The following is a 23217-nucleotide window of genomic DNA, read 5'->3' as shown; positions in this document are numbered from 1 at the left end:
AGGCGTGAGACACCGCGCCCCATCCTGCCCTTCTTTTTTATGCCTTCTGTTACAATGCAGACCCAGATGAGCTCTTTCCCAAAGCACTGCACAGTCTCTTGATTTATCTGTCACCAGTCTCTCTTCACTCCAGCTGCACTCTAAACTACCCCTAGTGGTTACACTGAAAAACCACCTCATGTAGTATCCCTTTCCTGCTTGCCGTTCTCCTTTTTGAACCCATTCTTTGCCCCCCTCCCTCATCAATAGTATCAACTGTTAACTCCTCAGTCTGGAGAATGCACCTCATTACAACCTGGCCCCTCCCATTTCTTTGGGTTAGTTTCCCGTCACTCCCCCATCATTCACTCTGCTCTCTGAGAGTACCGGGTGTCCACTCTTCCCTGGACGTGCCACATCCTTTCAACTCTATGCTTCCACTTTCTCTTCCTTAGTGCGGGGAGCACTTTCTCCTTACGTACCAGGTACCTTCCTTGTCATCCTTCAAGACTTGACTCTAATGCTATTCCTCTTGCTTTCTCCTCCATTCCGGCACACACACTGTAGAGCAGGTACCTCTTTCCAAGGCTCTTCATTTTCATTTCAACTTCTAAGCAGGGTGTCCTGCTTTATTCATTGTTGAAACTAGCTGATTGCCTGGAACTTCTTTACTATTTGTTCTAAGCATGGGTATTTCCGATAGCAGTTACCTACATCATCACTTACACCTCAGAAACGAAAGCAGCACACATTTCCTCCACCTTCTTTCTATACTAGTGAGGCTGATAGCACTGGCCTAGCCTGCTTCAATGTCCTCAGCTCACTGAGGCCAGGGTGAAGGGGTGGGTGTAACTCAAGGCTATTGGTGTAACACACAGACCCATGGAGTATAGGTTTGATGAGAACAAACAAACAAAATCAAATGTACAGATAAATTAAAAAACAAGCCTCACAGCTTCATTAACTTGACACGGCTGACCATTTAAAATGTAAAAATTAAAACCAAATGGAAAATGGGCATCCTTTATGATGATTTCTTTTGTTTTAAAGATATATGAATATCATAAAATATAATAATAAATCTAACTGATGTGGGTTAAACTTAACTTTCTATTAGGTGTCTGGAGCTGCAAATTCCTCTAACATCGTTTGTGAACAAGCGATGTGTTTTGAACTCACAGATTCTGTGAAACCGTCGCTGATTGTGTCTCCCTCCTTGTGAGTTTTGCCATAGACCCCAATTCCAGCCTGGCTGTCCATCTCTTGTAGGGGAATACACCTTCTTTGACAGCTTGCATATGTGCACTAATCTTATGCTTTGCTTTATTTTTTTAAAATCTTATTTTCCATTTTCCCTGACTGCATCATTTCTTTGTCATCTTGCTCTACTTTGTATGATTTTGTAGGCCATCACAAACCATTTTTGATATAAGATTGAGAAGAACTAAATGCTTGTTACTCCTGGGTGGTGTTTGGAGATGGGCTCTCTGAGAAAAAATCTGGTAGTGAATTTCCAACAAAAGCACTTGGATTTTGCCTGTTGTACCTGGGCACACACTTAGACAAAAGAACCAAGCCTTACCTTTCAACCTTCCTGCTGCATTCTTCAGAAACACACTCCCATCACGTACAAGCTTCTTCCGTTTCAAATCTTCCTTGGCAAACATCTGACCACTCTTCATCCTCATGATTGACTTGCTATCTGTCTTTGTATAAATCTCATTGAGACGCACTTTCTTTTCATAACTTGCCACTTTGCTGTCTACAGCTCCAATCACATCCTTCACCAGGCTCAAGGACTGTGCTAGATCTTCCTGCTCCACTTCATTGTCTTGGAAGGAAAGAATAATTCTGCTTTTTATGGCTCCTTTTGGACCAGGGCAGAAGCAAGGGAATCCTAACTTCTCACTCCATATCATCTTTTCCCTTGTGACTATGCTATCAGAGGGAAGCCAACACGTCAGAGGTCATGTGCCTATTCCTCTTGCTGTCATAAGTTTGATTCTAAAAAAAGCCAGAAGTTTTCAATGATTTAAATAATATGCAATCATATGTTGTGCTCTAAAATAAAAGGAACCAAAGACTTCTAGGAGGAAGGTAGTAGCAGGAAGAACAACCAAGTTTTTTTAATTTGTATCTTTGTGTTACTTAATGTACTGCCTTGTAATCTTTAATATAACTGCCTAGGAACAGAATTAGCCAAGAGAGAGAAACCAGTAATTACTGATTAAGTGAAAAATAGCAGCAATTCTAGCACTTCTGGGAAGAACTGGTGGAAATTATCTCCCAGCCTAGTGATAAGAGAATAGTGTTCGGGTCATTAAATTCTGGATGGAATCAATGTGGTCCCTTTCCTTTTGCTATCATCCACCCTAAGCCTGGTAACATAATGGTCCAAATTTTCATTCAAGAAAATTATTTTCAAGATAAAACACAAGGTCTCTTTTAGACCTACTAGAGCATGAAACAGCACTTCCATGGGGCCTCCAGTACTACTGGCCACAGAGGAAACAGTCCATTGCCATACAAGACTGAGTTAGAAAGGAGACTTACCTTTGGTACACTGCAATATTCTTTGGAATAAAACTGGGTACTTGGTAATCCGCTGAGTTACAAGCAATATGCACTCTGGAATTCCAAGCCTTCTAACAACTGAACTGCTCATCTTCTTCTGCAAGGGAGTAAACAGACTGTGAGGAATCACATGAAAAAGGCTCTAGTGAAAGCCGACAGGGATACACTGCTCTCAACAATGACAGGGGTTTTCATGTTTCTCATCAATACCTTTACAAAGGCTTGAAAACGCTTATCCTTGGCATAAAGGTCTTTGAAGTAGTTTACAGACTGGTTATGTTGCCCACAAAACTTGCCGTACGTCTTCTTTAAACGTTCTGCATTCTCACCTGAAAACTGCAGAGAAAAGAGAACAGAAGTCATGCCATGGGGCACCAAACTCGTAATGCCATTTTGTAAAATGTTTCCAGTCTACTTGCAAAAGTCAGAAGTGCTTCCTCATAAATTCGCCCAAAAGAATGAAATGGTGCAGCAGCTTTGGAAAGCAGTCTGGCAGTTACTCAAGAGGTTCAACTTTAAATAGGTAGACTATATGGCATATGGATTAAATCTCAATAAAGCTGTTACACAGATTTGAAAAACAACAAAAAATTACAGAAATTTTCTGTACTGTGCACACAGAAAATGTAAAATGTGTTCTAACTTCTATTTGTCATAAACAGTAATAAAACAATGAGATTCAGTAGGAGTTTTTCATGAGACAATCTTAAATATCTGACCTTGATAAGTTAGACAGACATCACAAACAGCCCTCATTACCTAGGGATCTGTTTGTACTACTTACTTCAGGCCAGTAGTCCTAATAATTCCACAAGGCCCTTAAATCATTCCCAAATGTGTACGATCTCAATGGTTCATCTGAACGTATGTTCACTTTGTGGTAAATCAATGAATTTCTGTATGCAGTTCATAAAATACATGCTAAGCATTGATTTCCACGTACTAAAAACCTCCAGAGGCAACACAAATTGATCCTTACCAAAAAACTTGAAAGAAGGATTAGGGTAGCTTTTCCCTTCACCATTTACCAATGGAGGAGCTGAGACAGAGGGATGGTAAGTTATCTGCTCATATGACAAAGCATATGCCCCAAAGGTTGATCCTAGTACTGGCAGCACACAGAACCAGCAAATGGACACTACAGGTTAAACGGTGAATTCTAGCACCAAGTTGTACACAAGTGCGAGGAGGTACAAATGGTAATACAAGTCAAAGTTTGATGAAGTACTAAGTTAGATGAAGTAAAAGATGAAACCAGAAAGGAGGGGCAGAGAGAGAGAAATGAAAATGCCCGAGGGGATGTTTCAGGAGGAAAGGTCATCATTTGTAGGTCTTACTTTTAAGCTCTATCTGTTGCAGCTATCTGTGTTCAAACATTTACCACACTGCATTTGCATTTATTTCGTAACATGCTTACTTTTACTCCTAGAATAGGAGTTCCCTGAGGCAGAGGCCTAAGCCATATCATCCCCCTTTGTAGTTCCACCTGGCATTTAATAGATGCTCAGTAAATACCTGAAAAACGAATGAGTGAATGTGCTAATAAATTAATGAAGTGAAGGGTATGGGCTCAAGAATACAAAGGAAAAGACAAAATGTACAATTCTCAGACAAATGTTCCAGCAATTAAGCCTCTGCTTCTACACAGCAGCAGATATTTGCCCAAAATCTTTGGGGAATCTGCATCTTTGGGGAAATATCTAGTCAGATGTACATGTTATAACCCTCTGCCTGTAAAGGTTATACTGGCAATGTGTTTTTCAAGAAGAATATTTTTAAAAGAAACATTAAAATCTGTCTATGACAATCACATCTAAAAGTACCAAAGTGACTTTTAGCTGAATTTTTTGGAGTATGACTAAAACCATACCACACCTTGATGAAAGTATCAACAATACATATTTTATTAAGTATTTTACAGATAGTCACTTATTCAATTTTCTGTGCTTCAGCTGGTTTTTAGATACATGAGATCCTTCTGATTTGAGGCAGAGGGGAAAGTTGAAGATTTCCAACACACACACGCACACACACACACACACACACCTTTTTTTAAAAAATTTTGAGTTGGAGTCTCATTCTCTTGCCTAGGCTGGAGTCCAGTGGCACAATCACCACCACGGCTTGCTGCAACTTTGAATTCCTAGGCTCAAGTGATTCTCCCACCTCAGGATCCTGAGTGGTTGGGACCACATGTGCGCACTACCAACCCTGGCTTTTTTCATTTTTTTTTGTAGAGACAGTTCTTGCTGTGTTGCCCAGGCTGGTCTTGAACACCTCACTTCAAGCAATCCACCTGCCTCAGCCTCCCGAAGTGTTGGGATTACAGGTGTGAGCCACTGTGGCTAGCCCCAAATATTTAAATATTTTTCAATTTTTTTTTTTTTTTTTTTTGAGACACAGTCTCACTCTGTCTCCTGGCCTGCAGTGCAGTGGCACGATCTCAGCTCACTGAAACTTCTGCCTCCCAGGTTCAAGTGATTCTTGTGCCTCAGCCTCCCATACGCCACCATGCCTGGCTCATTTTTGTATTTTTAGTAGAGACGGGGTTTCATCATGTTGGCCAGGCTGGTCTTGAACTCCTGACCTCAAATGCTCCGCCCTCCTCGCCTCCCAAAGTGCTGGGACTACAGGCATGAGCCACTGTGCCTGCCCATATTTGTTGATGTCTTAAACTATACTGTTTCTGATGATGGCACAGACTCTGAGGAAGAAAACCTAAGTTTTACTGCGCATCTATCATGTGCATTAGGTAGTTTCTATACACACTCCCTTTAACTTCCAAAATAACATTACTAAAGAAATCCTACATCTGCATTTTACAGAAAAGGAAATCAAGGCTCCAGATAAATTAAATAAGTTCCCTGAGCTTACACAGATAATAAATGGTAGAAACAAGATGTGAATGCATGGCTATGGAACCCCATAACTTCCTCTGATTTCCCAATGTATGTAAGAATCTGAGATCCTTCCTATTCTCACCTGATTGACAAGCACATCCCCTATCCTCTTGATGAGAAAGTTCTTTTCACTTTTATCCACCAGAGACTCCTCCTTCCGCTCCAGAATCCTCTGAAAGAATTGGCTATGGATACTGATCAGCTCATCCAAACAGGGGAACAGCTTCTCTACCATCTGCTTCTCAAAAAGCAGATCTGTCATCATCCCCCGGCTGTACACATAACTCATGATCTTGAGAGTGCGGACATGATGTAACTCTGTCTGCATCAGCTCTAAAAGGAGGAAAAAGATCAAGGGTCAGGAACACTCTTTCATGAGGATTCTCCCTCAAAGATCATCTGCTGCAGTCCCAAAGCTAGTTTAGAGACCAGTTTGAACCTTAAAATTGGGTCAATAGCTATCTTTCCCCTAAAGTGTTCCCATTTTTTTTTTTTTTTTTTTTTGAGACAGGGTCTAGTTCTGTCACCCAGGCTGAAGTTATGGCTCACTGCAGCCTCGACCTCCTGGGTTCAAGCGATCTTTCTGCTTCAGCCTCCCGAGTAGCTGGGGCTGCAGGTACACACCATCATGCCTGGCTGATTTTTGTATTTTTTGTAGAAACGAGGTTTCACTATGTTCCCAGGCTGGTCGTGAACTCTGGGCTTGAGTGATCCACCCGCCTTGGCCTCCCAAAGTGCTGGGATTACAGGTATGAGCCACTGCGCCTGGTCAAGTGTTTTCAACTTATTCCTCCATTTTTTATGAGTCCTATTTTCTGATAATAGGTACACTGAATTCCATCAGTCTTAAATTATTGATTTCCAAAGAGGCCTTCACTGGATTCAGGACCTGTCATAACTGACTGCATACCCAGTTCTAGGAAATGACTTGTGTTTAGTCTAGTTTTTAGCGTAGGTAAGGAACAAAACTGAGATATCTCTTTGTAGGACTGCTGTATAAATAAGCACTCATATATAAGTACAATGTTCAGTAGAACTGAAAAAAGAAGAATGGGACAAAAAGGAGATAGGATACAAACAGGACCATGTCTCTGTACCTTAAAGTTTTTAAAGGGAATCTTTTCAAGAAGTCACATACTAAAAAACTGATTTTCCATAGCACAATAAATTACTGCTTAAAAATGCTGGACAATGCAAATCAAATATAAGCAGAGCCAAATGAAGAATCTCACCATATATTACTTCTTGCCGTTTGACCACATCTTTCTTTTGCTGTTTTAGAAACTTGCTGTCTATTATTCGACTCCAAGACTCTGCTTCCAGCTGTTTGGAATCAATCTCAAAGTCTCCCAGTAGCTGTCCTTCATTCATGTCTGTACCTACTCCTCAATATATTAAAAAATCAATATCAGAATCTTGGGTTTGTGACCTGTAGAATAAGCCTATGTTGAACTTTCCTCAAGCTGATAGTTGACTTCATAAGATGCATGAATACAGGGGATATTCACAGAGAATACAGGGGATATTCACAGGGAATATTCACATATTCCAGTACCAGAAAAAAATATCCTGTTCAGGAGTGACAGACTCTACATTCGAGATTTTGGTTAAGAGTAATAAACATGACATAAATCCAACATGATTAAGACATGACTTCTATCTACATGAAGTTAATAATTGGAAGGGAACTAGTACCTTTTCATATTTAAGAAAGCAGGATTACAATTGCTCTGTGAGCTAGAACTGTACATGTACAAAAGTCTAAGGGAGGAAAAAGATTTGTACTCAAGAGTATGCCCACATTGAAATAAATGACATTCTTTACTTGACAGCTGCTGGATGAGTTTGATTACCCAGTCATTACAAAGCACTGGACACTTTACTGACAATTTAGAGAATCTTCACAGGTTACAGAAGAGGCAGGCACTATCACTCCATTAAGACTTATATTCTAGGTAATGGCACACACAGTCCCTACAGAGGCATAAAATATAGGCCATAACTTCCTCTTACCCTCATCAGTAAGTGATTCTGTTGATTCATTGACTTTGCTGATTTTATTTAGTGAGTCTGTTGAATGAGACAGGAATTTCCAGGTGTTTGACATGTTCTCATCATTGCCAACTCTGGGGACAAAAAAAAAAAAAAAAATACATACTGTCAAATACATTCTGATAGCCTATGGCTTGCATTCTTAAATGAGTACCTGAAGACTCCAGAATGACAACTGGCTGGAAGTACTACAGTGACTGAAGACAAATTGCTTACGTTGGGGCCACAGCAACATGCACACTGCCTGATAACAAAGTCTGGAGCATTTAGTATCATTGTAGACTCAAATTGTGAGGACTTTTTGAGCCTTTTTAAAGAAAGTGATAAGAAGCATGGGGAACTTTCTTCCATCAAACCATGTACACATTACATAAGAAACTTTCTGTTTAAAACTTATTGCCTAACCAGTACACTTTTTTTTTCTGTTCTCTAAATAACTACCGATCTAGCATTTAGAATCAACTACATTCTCTTTGGACTTTCTCAATCCTAACTCACTAACTAGCACAGCAGGCAACCAATTGATGTGTGAGTAGGCACAAAAGCAAGAACACTTTAAAGACCAACTTTTGAAAGTTACGATGTATACAAACTTCGGTAACATTACAACTTTTGAAAAGTACACTTTTGGAAATAATGAGAACATAAAGACAAAACAAAACAAAAATACCTGAAACTTTTTAAAGGAGGAGAAAACATTAGCCAGCACAGAGGTTAGGAATTACAAACAAAAGGAGACTTTTGCATAGTTAGGAATTTTGCTCCAAGATAGGTTAAAGAGATACTCTGAGTCCTACATTTGAAATGGCTTATTCACCTGATGGGAAGGCAGGCATCTTACCCAAAATAGTCAGCAACATCATTATCAGCCCCGCGTTAACCACCTGACAGCCCAGGCCCGGCCAGGAGACCAGGAAAGAAACTCAGTGCAAACCAGTGAGTGGGAACCTAATAGTAATAATTGGCTCAGCACTCATCTCCATGAAACTGACTTAAGTGTTAAGAGGCAAAGATGTAAAACAGAGATAAAAAACAAAACAACCAGGTTTATCCGAACAATAGAAAAGCATGACATCTATAAGTGGTTGCAACCCAAAATTCTGAATTAAATCACCCTTTTTCTTATTCCTACTTATTTTGATCTAAAAAAAAAATCATCTTTTTAGAACTCAGATTCTTCAAAAGTAGGGCTGATGATATACAAAAGCCTACAGCAACCAGCCTGCTAAGGGTATTTTAAGGAGATCCTTGCCATAGAATGACCATTATGACATGCACCAAAAACGTAATCCCCATCATCCTTGTCTGCACCAACCCATGACTTTATAGATTTATTCTTTTAAAAAAAAAGCTTTTTGTCAAATGATGTGATTATTATGCTCTTGTCACCTAGATGCCAACTGTGCTATCTTTAAATATCTCCGCTTACCCAGTAATGTTCTGTATGGAGACACTTTTGGAGAGCGAGACACTCTGCTGGGACCGTCTACTGGCAAATATCGGGGTGGTAGTGGTTTCATCCACCAGGAGGACTGCGGACCGAGGACGCTCCTTGGGCTGTGCGGCTGCAAAAGGAGGACACTAACTGAAGCATCACCCATCCAGTCCCACCTAGTACTGACCCATCTGACAAATAACAAGCAGAAGTAAGGCGTTTTACAGTAGATTTGCCCTGGAACTGTAAGTTGGTATAAAAACTCCATGGAGGATAGTTTGGTGATAACTACTGAAATTGTAAATGCCTATATTCTTCGATCCAGCAATTTCATTTTTAGGCTACGTTTATTTTTCAAGATATACCTGTATATTCATGAAATGATGTTATGTCCAAAGTTATTCAATGCAACACAACAGGTAAAAGCAAAAGACTGGAAAAGACGCGAGTATCACAAGAAGACTGGTGAATAAGCTATGGTACACCACATAGCAGAATACAATGCCACTTACAAAAAATGAGGACTACTTTCTAAGTACTGACACAGATAGACAGATCTATCTCCAAGATCTATTAAGGGGAGGAAAATCAAAGCGCAGAACAAAATATATAACAGGCTATCTTTCATGGTTAAAAGAAAGAAAAATAATCCAAGTTGTATTCACCTTAACAGGCGAACTCCAGGAAAATAAATTAAAAAAAAACTAAGAAGAGTGGTTACCTCTGGGGTGGGATAGGCAATGGGGATAAAGAAACCTGTGGGAGTATTACGTATTTTAACATTTAAACCACAAATAAAATTGAAATACTTTCTTTTGAGATGGAGTCTTGTTCTGTCGCCCAGGCTGGAGTGCAGTGGCGCGATATTGGCTCACTGCAAGCTCCACCTCCCGGGTTCACGCCATTCTCCTGCTTCAGCCTCCTGAGTAGCTGGGATTACAGGTGCCTGCCACCACACCCAACTAATTTTTTGTATTTTTAGTAGAGACAGGGTTTCACTATGTTGGCCAGACTGGTCTCAAACTCCTGACCTCGTGATCCGCCTGCCTCGGCCTCCCTAAGTGCTGGGTTTAAGGAACCTTAGAGATAACTGGGAGCAGCGTTCTTTAAGACCGTTCACCATGAAAACATCTGGAGTGCCGTTAGATATGGAATCTCAGCCCCCCCTTGTCTTCTGGGGGTGGAACCGAAGAGTCTACATATCTTACAGGCTCAAGTGATTCTTTTGCTCACTGCTAGAGAGCAGAGATTTTGATGATTTCCTTTTATTTACAGATGAGGAAAATTTAACACTTGTTTAACATCTGTAACTACAGATGACCCTTGAACAACATGGGTTTGAACTACATAGATCCCCTTATATGTGGAATTTCTTCTGCCTCTACCACCCCTGAGACAGCAAGACCAACCCCTCTTTTTCTCCTCTTCCTCCTTCTTGGTCTACTCAATGTGAAAACGACAAGGATGAAGACCTTTATGATGATCTACTTCCACTTAACAAATAGTAAATATATTTTCTCTTGTGCATGATTTTTAAAATAACATTTTTTCCTTTGGGTAAATGTATTGTAAAAATATAGTATGTAAGACATGTAACAAACAAAATGCATTAACTGGCTGTTTACGTTATTGGTAAGGCTTCTGGTCAACAGTAGGCTATTAGCAGGTAAGCTCTGGGGGAGTCAAAAGTTTCATGTGGATTTTTGACTGCATGGGGGCGGGGCTGGCACACCCATGTCTGAGTTATTCAAGGGTCAATTCTAATTTGTTCTCACAGTGCATATTTCTCATTAACATGACTAAAGAGGAAACTAGAGATCTAATTTGCTAAAGTGGTCACACTGGCACTTGGGAACATTTTTCCTTGGTAACTGACTTGCTGTCCCATTCACAGGCTACATTATCTGTCCACCCCCAGGAGTGTCAAGAGGTGAAGGAAATAAGATTGGGGTGGTAGTTATGACTTCACAGTATTTCAGGATGGCTTTGACTCAATAAGCATTAATATAATCATTAATTTCCAATTCAAATTCTATTTACAAGATGATGACACAATAAAACAGCAGAAACCCAACATACTACAACCTGACCAGATTCTAACTGCAGGAAGTACACAAGGGGTATGGGATGTGGATCTACCCCTCTTCCCCCACCCCCAGCCCCACCCAAGAGGAAAAAAGCAAGTGGGTAGAAAAGAGAATGAGCTTAAGAGTTAAAGGGCCTGGGGCATAGCCTGAATGTTTCTGAAGACAGGTCAGTGAGCAGATAAAATCGGATGGAGGAAGAAAACACTAGTTCTTGAAGAATGGCAAGGATGTGGATGGGTCAGAAGAAAAATAGAGGACAATTCTGATGAGAAGAACCGTGGGAATGAAGACAGAAGTAATTATGTAGTATTAATGTAGAAGGGAGACACAGAATAGAAAAGGAAGCAGGTAGAAGGAATCAATGAAAAGGCTGGAAAAGCAGAATGATGTTAGGCAGAGCTCATAATAACTTGTATCTAAAAGCCAACATGGGGGAAGAAAATAACCGCTCTCCTTATTTGTAACCAATCCATATTCTACCCAAGTAAGTGACTCAATATTGCTGCTTGCTTATTTGTGATAATTACAGCAGCGAAAACTAACACTTAAGGAGTGTTTACTACTAAGTACTTTACAGGTATGATCTGATTTAAACCTGACTACCACACTATGATATTATTATCATCCCCTTTTACAGAGGAAGAAAATGAGGCGCAGAGAGGTTTGGTAACATCCACAGTTACACAGCTATTCAGCAGTGGTGTCAGACTTGGATCTATACAATTAGAATTCACAATTGTACTCTAGACCACTATGTTGCCTCAGTGGAGTACAACAGGAATAAAAATATTTGTGGCAGGGCCAGGTACGGTGGCTCACGCCTATAATGCCAGCACTCTGGGAGGCCAAGGCAGACGGATCCCTTGAGGTCGAAAATTCGAGACCAGCCTAGCCAACATGGTAAAACCCCATCTCTATCAAAAATACAAAAATTAGCCGGGTGAGGGGGCTTGCACCTATAATCCCAGCTACTTGTGAGGCTGAGGCAGGAGCACTGCTTGAACCTAGAAGGTGGGTGTTGCAGTGAGCAGAGATCACGCCACTGCACTCCAGCCTGGGCGACAGAGCAAGGCAATAGTCATGAACCTTGCACATAATAGGCATTTGTTTTTAAGACATGAAAATAAGAAAGAAAACAGACTTATGAAACAACAGATAATGTCACACAAAAAAAGCATTTAACGAAGCTAGACATAAAAAGTATGTTGAATGGGTGAGATCACAGACTGAAGTGAGTGTCAACCTGGAGAAGCTCCTCTTCTAGTCATCTCCATGTGAAGATGGATAATAAGCAGATTAAACATGTCTAAAGGGAATCACACTCTTGTGGGAGTGAGGAGCTATCTGGAGGTACTCAGAGAAACTAGGTATAAAGCAGTGGTTTTCAAGCTTGAGTGGGCATCAGAATCACCTGGAAGATCTATTAAAACACAGACCAGGCTGGGTGCGGTGGCTCATGCCTATTATCTCAGCACTTTGGGAGGCCAAGGCATGAGGACTGCCTGAGGCCAGGAGTTTGAGACGAGCCTGGGCAACATAATGAGACCCCATCTCTACAAAAAAATTTAAAAATCAGGTATGGCACCTGGAGTGCTAGCAACTCAGGAGTCTGAGGCGAGAGGAGTTCCTGAGCCCAGGAGTTTGAGGTTACAGTGAGCTATGATGACACCACTGCACTCCAGCCTGGGTGACAAAGCAAGACCCTGTATCTATTAAACACACTCCCACGCACCACAAAAAAACACAGAATGCTGGCCCCATCCCACAGTTTGTGATTCATAGATCAGGGTAGGGCCCAAGAATCTCTACTTCTAAAAAACTACATTTTCAAGAACATTGCCTGGGGAAAGTCTCACAGAGGCTCCCATGGAGCCAGCTAACAAGATATTAATCACTGCATTATTTATAGTAGTAGCTGGAAGCACTGTAAATATTCTGTCTCCAGGGGAACTTAAAATGTGAAATATGCTTATGAAAGAATAGCCTGCCATAGTCTGAAACAACAGTGTACAATAATAACATGCACATCTCAAAACGGTATTAAGTGAAAAAAATAAGCAGAATATATGTCATATTATCTAATTTAAATTCACATAAAATAATACATTTTTTTCAAAGTATACATATGTCTAAAAATATGGCAGATTAGATGGACATACATTAAATATACTACAGTGGGAATGAGACAGGGAATGGGGAGTGAAAAGGGAAAAGTATCAGTAAAACCAAAGTGGAGTCTTGTATGCACTGCTGAAAATAGTTTGATGTGAACGGAAGAGTGTGATTTACCCAATTCTGAGTAACACTTGAAGTCCTTAGAAATAATAATAAAAAAAAAAGAACCATTTTCTATAACTTCTCAGTTTATAAAGAAGTTTAGGCAGGGCGTGGTGGCGCGTGCCTGTAATCCCAGCTACCAGGGAGGTTGAGGCAGGAGAATCGCTTGAACCCAGGAGGCGGAGGTTGCAGTGAGCCAAGATCGTGCCAACGCACTCCAGCCTGAGTGACAGAGCAAGATTCCGCCTCCAAAAAAAAAAAAAAATCTCATTTGATTCGTATGATTGTAAGGCACTGCAAACAAGTCTTTTAATTCCCAACTATTATTCAAGAGGAAATTGAGATGCACAGGGGTCACTTCTTAAACACACAGGGCAAAGGTGCTGCCTTTAAGCTAATACACAGACTGTTTTAGAAACCTTCCAAGAGGGTTTGATGGTATAATATTAAGGTATGGGTCAAGGAATCTGCAGGATAAAACAGCAGCCTTCTCTCACCACAAATAGGTATTCATATCTTGACTATGAATAATAATTGAATATTACAACAGCATTTTCACATTCAGAACCGGAAAGTCAGAAAGGGAATTGAGAGGTGGGCTGAGCTACTTACGCTTGTTTCTCATAATGACCGTGGGTAGTGATGATGTGTCATGTGCCTGAAGGCTCCCTTTGGGCTGCTAAAGAGAAAGAAAGTAAGTCCATTGACAATTCACCTCTGTCAAGCCCTGAGAAGCTGAGGAGGAAGGGAGCAAGCAGTTTAGCTTCCTTTCCCACTCCGCTTTCCGCACTGCCCTAAGCACCCTGTGTCCCAGCCACAGTCGCCCTCAATTGCCATCCTCTAAACCTGCCACGTACTCCGCTGCTGTCTATCCTGCCTGGAATGCTTTTCTCACCTTCAGAGGCATGGCATTCTTCCCCTTCAAGACTATTTAAGTGTTGCCTCCTTGGTAAAGCCATCTATAGCTTCTCTCCTCTCCTCACCCAAGGCAGTGACTGGTACCCCTTTCTCATTTATACTAACTGTCTGCCTATCTTCCCCAGTAGATTGCCGGTGCCTTAAGGGCAGCATCTTTTGACTTTTGCATTTTATTTTCAGTAACTAGCATTTATAAGGTGCTGAATTATTGGGTAAAATACTAATTTTAGTTAAGACTTTTGCTGTAGCCATGTGACAAAAATACCTTGAGAAATTATAGATTGAAGCAATTAATCTGAGATAGGTTACTTCCTATTTAAAATGAAATTCCAGGCAGGGTGCGGTGACTCATGCCTGTAATCTCAGCACTTTGGGAGGCCAAAGCGGGTGGATCACCTGAGGTCAGGAGTTCGAGACCAGCCCAGCCAACATGGTGGAACTCTGTCTCAACTAAAAATATAAAAATTAGCTGGGCATGGTGGCAGGCGCCTGTAATCTCACCTACTTGGGAGGCTGAGGCAGGAGAATTGCTTGAACCTGGGAGGCAGAGGTTGCAGTGAGCCAAGACTGCACCATTGCACTCCAGTCTGGGTGACAGAGCGAGACTCTGTCTCTAAAATAAAATAAAATTCCCCCTTTTAGGTTATATTCTCTCACATGGGAGATGCTATATCTCTATTATGATCATTCTGTATAAACTAGTACATTCACAACAATTGAGTCTTACCAGAGATCACAAACTCAAATGACTATGGTGCCGGTAGGTAACAAACAAATGACAGAAGCAAGCTGGGGTGGGGTGGGATGGGGTGTGGGGAGGCAGTGGCGGCCTGGAACTGGCATATCCTGTCTAAAAGAGGCAGCACCACTCAGCTCCAGCTATCCGTCCCTCCCTGCAGGCTCCACTGATGGAGCAGACTCCTGCCTTCAGCCTGCTTAATGAATTTGGAGCTTATATTCTAGTGGGGGGAAGATACAGACCATAAGAAATCTATGTAATAATAAATAAAGATGGGTAAATACAGACTCTAAGAAGGTGGTAACTACTAGGGAAAAAAGGAAAACCTGGGGAGTGCTGGGTACCGGGAAATATCAGGGGGCCGAGGGTTATAAATCTTCCAATTTTTTCAGGAGAACTTAAGAATCTAAACTGACACAAAACATGATTTTGAAAGAGCTGCACTAACTCACATTTTAAAAGTACTACATGAGCCAAACAAAATATATGTCCGTGGGCCGAAGAAGATCTGGGCTATCCTATTTTTTGCCATTTTGATGCTAGTTTTAGTGCTTCTCAAAGTGAGGTCCTTGGACTATCAGCATCACCTGGGAACTTCCTAGAAATGCAAATTCCTGGACTCTCCTCCAGAATCTGAAACTCTGGGAGTGGGGCTCAGTAAGCTATCTCTCAATAAGCCCTCGAGTTGACTCTGATGCACATTCCAGATTGAGGTCATGGCACTAGATAACTATTTGGTGACTGACGAAGCACACAGCTCATTAATCATCTGTGTCGACATAGTTGGAAAGCATTCCTTTGATGAGGAATGAATAGACACAGGTGACTAGAACACTGAAAGCCTCACAGGCTGCCTAAAAGGTATGGCCCCCAACCCACACTTTTTGTTTTAAAGGCCACTGGAAAAGCATGACTACATAGCATACATGTTCAGGGCAGATACCACCATAAAACAGGCACTTTCTATTCTTACATCATGTGATCAGAGCCACCTGTATTATGTACCTGAGGAGAAAAGTGCTACCAGACAGGCTGGGGCTAACCGTAACACCCTCCCCGCCTCCACCAGCAGATCAATGCCCCTGACCTCCACCTGCTGCCCTGATGGTCCTGAAGGAAGAAGACAAGTGTATGAGAAAACCACTTTAATAGCAATATTAAATTGGAAATGGAAATATTAAAATCATGAAGAAATGTATATTGAACATAAAGAAGTTCTGAAAGCATTTTCTTTCCTCAAAGTCTAATTCCCCAGTGTTATTCAAGAAGAGGATTGATCGCTTAAGAGAAAAAATATTTTTTAGTTATAATTCGTTCTCAAAGTTGGTACCGAATGATTAAAACAAACAAAATCCACCACAACCTCAACTCTCCCAACTCCTGAGGATCTTGCTGGTTTAAACTCTTTTATTTTAAGCCTTCTTTTAGCCAGAAAGTCTTACCTTCATTTTGACCTTTGCACAGGAGGCTAGACTTTCTCGGCAGCCTTTGTGGACAAAAGCACTGCAATCTGAAAAGAAAGCAAACCCAAGGTCACATGAACAAAGCAAACAGATTCCAGATTCTGAGTTTCCACTGCTGCCACAAGTGGCCTCTGAATTTCAAAGTGAAGTCACTCACATGTGAGAATGTGACTAACTGAAATTACAGATTGCAGTCCTCTTCTAGGAAGCAGGTCTGTGATGTTATTTGGAGGAGGAAAAACATAAGCAGATGTGATTTCTTTCTCTTTTTTTTTTTTTTCCCCAGTGTTCGTGTCTTTATTTGGAGACTGGGAGACAGATTACAGCTTAATGAGAGGAACGACGACTCAAGTGATCTCATGGATTCAAATGATCTCATGGGAAGGGTGAGTTTCCTGGCCCTCAGGGAGTGACAGATGTGATTTCTAATTAACAAAAACTAGTAAGTCTGGAACTTTTCAGACAGGAAGCTGAGAGGCTACCAAAACTAAAAGTGAAAGTGTCTGCCATCAATGTGTAAGTCTAAATTACAAATAAATACATAAATAAAACCCCTAACAGGGGTTACAAAATTTGTATGACTGTAATAAAGCACAGAATATAAAATCTGAAAAGTTTAACTACGCTGGGATTTTTGCAACCCATTCTCTGAGACAGGAACCACACACGAAAGGTCATCAGAACCCTACATACACCCCTGGGAACTGTGACTTAAGAGAAAATGGAGACTTCTTGAAAGATAAAGCAGAGACCACAATTTGGCAAGGACAGCATTGTATCTTAATTCCTTTACTTTTCACTCCCTTGGCCTACAAGGGCCACTGACGTAAAAACCCAGGCCTCTGTGTCTCAGAAGGCTTACCATCAGCTCTCAGCGCTGCTATAAAATCACATAACAGAGGCATTCCAGGAAGCCAGAGGTAAAGCAGAAACAAACGAAAGATCTGTCTGTGGGGACACTCGAAGAGGAGACACTCTTGTGGGAAGGGCTCACTCAGGAAATCAACCACAGATACCCTTCACTAGGCAATGCCTTGCAGACTGATTCAGGAAGCGTCACAGGTCCTGTCTACACCAACTTATCAGTTAAGGGCCAACATCTCTTTAGCCCAGATGTATGGATCTGGGGGTGACTGGAGTGGTGATGGGGAGGAGAGGTAACCAGAAAGGAGACTGCTAGAATCCCAGACCTCAAAGGCCTTTTCCATTCCTTTTTTAACACTTCCTTTAACAACCACTTGGTTCACAGGTCTCCTCCTTAATACCACTGGCACAGTGTACTGAGATTCTCTTGGGTTTTTCTCTATCCCCTTTCTGGGGCAGGGAACATTCACCCACTGCTGAATCTTGAATTAAGCCTCTCTAGCATAGTGCCTGGCTCATGCATCCTATTCAAATGCCCCTCTGTAGGCTCTACTATGCCTATTTAAACTAAAATTAGATGAATGCCCTATTACAGCCTTGATTACAGTATGTCAAATATCAATTTAGTAACACAAAAGGACAAACAGCTGTCAAACTAAATTTGACATAGGTCCTGGCTTTGCTTATTAGTTAGTATGATCCTAGCACAAGTCCCTTCTGGACAGGCCCCCGTTTCCTCATCTATAAAATTAAAAAGGAGGAATCACATTTTCTCCCAGGTTCCCTCTGCTGTGATTCTATTAGATGGGTAAGTGAGTTTCAGGCTGCTGGACCCACAGCAAGAAGCATAACAAAGTGGTCGAGGCAAACGACTTGATTTATTTTCTAGTAAGCCAAAATGTGTTTCTGCCCATCCTCACAAGCACTATTCTTACTCAGGGTGTATGGTGCACCTCCCCTCCTCTGCCACAGAGATGCCTGGGACTTGCAGCTGGCATGCTCCTTTCTGGTTTCTTCCCCTCCCATTAGTTGATCCATCATCTCCTTCTCACGCACAGACTTGAAAGCCCACCCCACCCAAACCCTTTCTCTTCACAAAACCCAGCTCAGCTAAAGTCTTTCAAATAGATCATCTTTAAGTCCATTTCTCTTTCCCTTCTACACAAAAAGTATGCAAAGACTATAAGCAGGCAAAGTCAATGATCAGTAGATCTATGTCTTTCAGCATGCTGAATCCTCAATATATAATACTGAAGAGAATAAAGCAAATTGCAAAATGAGAGGTATTGTATGGTAGCATTTATGTAAGCTAAAAACAAAAACAAATTATATGTTGTTTATGTATGAGAATAAATCATAAAACACAGACTACAAATGCACTGAATTCATGACAGTGCTTGTCCTTGGGGAGGAAGGAAGATGCATGGGGCAGGGAAACAAAGGGGAATCCGAACTTAATCATAATGGTTTCTTAAAAAGTGAAACAATCTGAAGCAGTATGACAGAATATTACTATGTGTTCATTTTGAATCATGGACCCATATGTGTTAAATTACCTATGTATAATACTTTGTATTAACATTTTTCAAAATTAAAAAAATTTTTGATTTTTAAAAAATCATCACACTCTGTCTTTCAAAGTTTCTTGGATTTGCTTATAAGCATTTCCATATCTTTTTGAATAATCCATTTATCACATCTTGTGATAACTTAAAAATAAGATTTTATTGTCTTATAATCCAGTTATAAAAGCACATTTTTTTCTTTTGTTTTACTGAACATCTAGAATATTTTAGGCACCTAAAGGCAACACAGGAGGTGGTAGATTTGCTAGAGAACCAGCTACTAACTCTGATCTGCAAAAGTGACCAAGAACACTATGGGCAAAATTTGTTTCCAAGTTCTGTTCTTTCTGTTCCTTTCTTCCCAACCAGTTCCAACACCCTACAGAGATTTAAACAATGATGATTTTTAAGGGAGTGGCACTATCACTTTTAAAAAGGCTTCAGCAGTATTCAAACTCTCAGGCTAGTGTCTGAGTGTCTGAATGAATCATAAAAGCAGAAAAAAAATCATTTAAAATGTGCTTCCAGTAAAGAACTTTTCATATAAATTCACTTTTAATTAATTGAAACATGTCCCCAAACCCACAACCCAGTTGGAAGTTTAACAGGCTCTATATTATGGTTATGAGTCTTGTCTTAGTGATAGTTTGCATGGACATCTCCTTAAGATGCTGAAGCACCTACTTGAAAAACACTCAACTTGTTTCTAAGTTGTCCTGGACTCAATTAACAGTGACAGTTTTAGTGCTGTGTGTGGGTGATTTAGAAACTTCAGCCCCACTGACATCAGCCAAAGTCATGAGATTAAAATCTTACTCTCTGTTTGGGAAAACAGAAAATTACCAAGAACACAAGAATTGAAGGCAAATCTAATACATTTTTAAGCTCTCTGCCACAAACCATACCATGCTGTTATGAAGATCAGAGAATTATCTGGCCTTTTATTTATTTATCTGATAGATTTCCTAATAGCAGCAGGCAATATGCTTTTATTTTTTAAAATTCTTCAAAAAGGTCTCAGCACAGTGGTTTATGGGAACAGAGCTAACCCCTAATTGGATTCCTCTGAACTTAAAACAAACAGCCCAGCTTTCAACTTCTTTCTTTGCTACAAGGAGGCATCAAACCAAAGAAAATGAAGTTAAATCCACATGACTAGAGACTATCATCTATCTATTGCTGTATCTTTTTTTTAGCCCATGCCACCAACCACCAAAGATCTTTGGAGAATGGTTATATACTATGTGTTTTTTATCTTTGGGAAGAAAAATAAAACAAACCATTAGTGAGGCTAACTTAAGAAAATCAACTTTATACAATGGTAAGAGGAGTGGCTATGCAAACTGAAATGAAATGACAGAGTATCAAAGGACTGCCTACATAGAAACGAGTCATCTTTGTGAGCTAAGTCATATGTAGCCAGGGCTCTGACAAAAGAGGTCTTCTAGTACTTTAGTCCACTGACCATCATTTGGGAATAGGCTGAAGACTTCTGACTGTTCTGCCTACAGATGTGAGCAGCAAAATCTAACTGGGAAAAATGACCTGATCCTTCTCCAGGACATGAGCTGAAGAATGACCTTTAAGGACAGAAATGTACAACTTTCTCTTATCATTTCAACTCTAATCAAGAAAATGAAAATAAAACAAAAAAGTTAAATATGAGCAAATTTAGAAATGCATTCTACAAAATTCTTTCTGCAACTTCTTGTTTAAAATCTTTAACAAGGGCAACACGCCAAAACCCCACCTCTACAAAAAACACAAAAATTAACCAGGTATGGTGATGCATGCCTACAGCACCAGCTACTTATGAGGCTGAGGCAGGAGGATCACTAGAGCCTGGGACGTCAAGGCTGGGCCATGATCACTCTGCTCCACTCCAGCCTGGGCAACAGAGTAAGACCCTGTCTCTCAAAAAAAAAAAATTATTAAATATATATATATATATTTTATTTTTTTGAGATGGAGTCTTGCTTTGTCACCCAAGCTGGAGTGCAGTGGTATGATTTGGCTCACTGCAACCTCCGTCTCCTGGGTTCAAGCGATTCTGCTGTCTCAGCCTCTTGAGTAGCTGGGATTACCGGTCCGTGCCACTACGCCTGACTAATTTTTTGTATTTTTAGTAGAGATGGTATTTCGCCATGTTGGCCAGGTTGGTGTCAAACTCCTAACCTCAGGTGATTCACTCAGCCTTCCAAAGTGCTGGGATGACAGGCGTGAGCCACCGCACCTGGCCAATAAATAAAATCTTTGGGGGATTTGAGACATCGCCCTATCTGGACTAAGAGTGCTTATATGCCAAAGGCATGTGAGATGTTCTTGTAGCTGGTGTAATAACCACAGTGCTGATGTACAGAACAAGAGGAAAGCCACAAAAAAGAGCCAAATCATCTCAGCTGAAGTAGCCCAACAGCAGTTTTCGTAAGAACACTGGTAAACAAAAATGAAACAAAATGAAAGTGTTCTGCTTAAAAAAGAATTGCCTTTATTGCTTAGGGTCTTTTTTTTTTTTACCATCCTTTTTCCTAAGTAATAAATTTCCTTCCTTTAATCAATATGTATTTTACTCTCTCACATAAGCAATGAACTATATAAATGCCAGAAAACTGTCTGTCCAGAGAGCAACTTTTCCTGACGAAATCAGAAGCAAAATGTAACCATCACACACATTCTAAATTCTTGTGTTTCCTACTTAGATTGCAGCTGGTTTACTTGTTTATTTTTACGTAAAAGAAACAACCTACCACAAAAGTACTGAAATGCTGCTAGCACAACAGAAAATAAATCAGCAATAATCTCAGTATCATTTTACATCTGTTTAAAGCAAGCAAAACAGAACCACTGGCAAGACCCCAAAACCTGAACATAACAAATTCCTTATTCTGAAGGACTCCACTAAGTCACTAAGATTTTCAAAGAATAAATTATTTGTGGCAGCTGGAAAGAACAGCTGACTATTCAAGGACAGCTTTACATAACAGAGAAATAAGAGTTGAAAGGACATTCCTCTATTAACTCTGTGAAAGTCACCTAATCCTAAAACAAGAGTAGTTTTGGCTGAGATTAAAAAAAGTCCCAGTTTCTTGTATAAATCATCATAATATATCATCATGACGGATTATATGGCTGATCTTTCTAACCACAAGTTAAAGGTGACTAGGCAGTGCTGAGGGTATGAAGCTCTATCCAGGCATCAGCCAAACATGGTTACGCTTAACCACAATGGGAAGCCACTGTCTCCCAAGAGCACAAAGGTTTCCTAGGAGGTAAATGACTAACTGCACGGACGCTACATTTCCCACAACTCCTGGGAAGATCTTGGATATGAGAGGCAATGGAGGGAAGTGACAAAAGATTCTGGGTCCCCAAAGTACCCATATTTTCTGCTTCCTGCCAAGATAACACATGGGACTTCATACATACAAATATTCAGGTTCTTCAGGAAGCTGAAGATAATCAGCCCATTACTTCGGTTCATTTGAGAAGATGATTATATACTATTTTGTTGCTTTCAATTCTTTTCGCTCCCTTTTTTTTTTTTTTTTGAGTCAGAGTCTCACTCTGCTGCCCAGGCTGACGTGAAGTGCAATGGCGTGATCTTTCGCTCACTGTAACCTCTGCCTCCTGGGTTCGAGCACTTCTCCTGCCTCAACCTCCCGAGTATCTGGGATTACAAGCGCCCACTACCACACCCAGCTAATTTTTTGTATTTTCAGTAGAGACAGGGTTTTACCATGTTGGCCAGGCTGGTCTCGAACGCCTGATCTCGTGATCTGCCCACCTTGGCCTCTCAAAGTGCTGGGATTACAGGCGTGAGCCATCGTGCCCGGCCTACCCCCTTCTTTTTATAAGAGGCAGGCTGCAGACTGTCTTACACAAACCTTAATGCTATCACTAGATGTTGAGACTATTTCAGCACTACTTCTGGAGTAAGGTGGTATGCAAACTAAAGAATGTATTTTTGAAACTTAGGTGTATATTATTAGGGTAACAATCAAGCCCAACTTAAACTATTCCTTTTTGCTGTCTGATTCTTTTTAGTTTAAACCTCAAATATAGCCAGGCGCAGTGGCTCACACCTGTAATCCCAACACTTTGACAGTTTGAGGAGGGTGGATCACCTGAGGTCAGGAGTGCAAGACCAGTCTGGCCAATATGGTGAAACCCCATCTCTAATAAAAATACAAAAAAAATAGCCAGGTATGGTGGCATGTTCCTGTGGTCCCAGCTACTTGGGAGACCGAGGCAGAAGAATGGCTTGAACCTGGGAGGAGGAGGTTGCAGTGAGCTGAGACTGCGCCACGGCACTCCAGCCTAGGTGACAGAGATGCGCCACTGCACTCCAGCCTAGGTGACAGAGA

At 40.8% G+C, this 23217-nt stretch overlaps 1 protein-coding gene across 11 annotated transcripts in view; it reads right to left on the bottom strand.

Annotated features, from left to right (window-relative positions):
• Positions 1-23217, bottom strand: part of AKAP13 (A-kinase anchoring protein 13) — a 362601-nt gene that overhangs the window by 22175 nt on the left and 317209 nt on the right. For 6 of the 11 annotated variants that reach the window (XM_026448352.1, XM_026448354.1, XM_026448353.2 and 3 more), the window contains 9 exons: positions 16404-16471; positions 13917-13983; positions 8935-9070; positions 7467-7579; positions 6686-6838; positions 5536-5786; positions 2764-2889; positions 2533-2650; positions 1562-1810 (listed from right to left, as the gene is read on the bottom strand). In XM_026448352.1, coding sequence (XP_026304137.1) covers positions 1562-1810; positions 2533-2650; positions 2764-2889; positions 5536-5786; positions 6686-6838; positions 7467-7579; positions 8935-9070; positions 13917-13983; positions 16404-16471 — 1281 coding nt within the window. The remainder of the gene's footprint in view (positions 1-1561; positions 1811-2532; positions 2651-2763; positions 2890-5535; positions 5787-6685; positions 6839-7466; positions 7580-8934; positions 9071-13916; positions 13984-16403; positions 16472-23217) is intronic. The other 5 variants (XM_026448350.1, XM_026448351.1, XM_026448349.1 and 2 more) reach the window with 3 other exon arrangements.

Source organism: Piliocolobus tephrosceles, chromosome 6 (genome assembly GCF_002776525.5).
Source record: "Piliocolobus tephrosceles isolate RC106 chromosome 6, ASM277652v3, whole genome shotgun sequence".
Classification (NCBI taxonomy): Eukaryota; Metazoa; Chordata; class Mammalia; order Primates; family Cercopithecidae; genus Piliocolobus; species Piliocolobus tephrosceles.
This window is presented reverse-complemented; position numbering and strand designations above follow the sequence as displayed.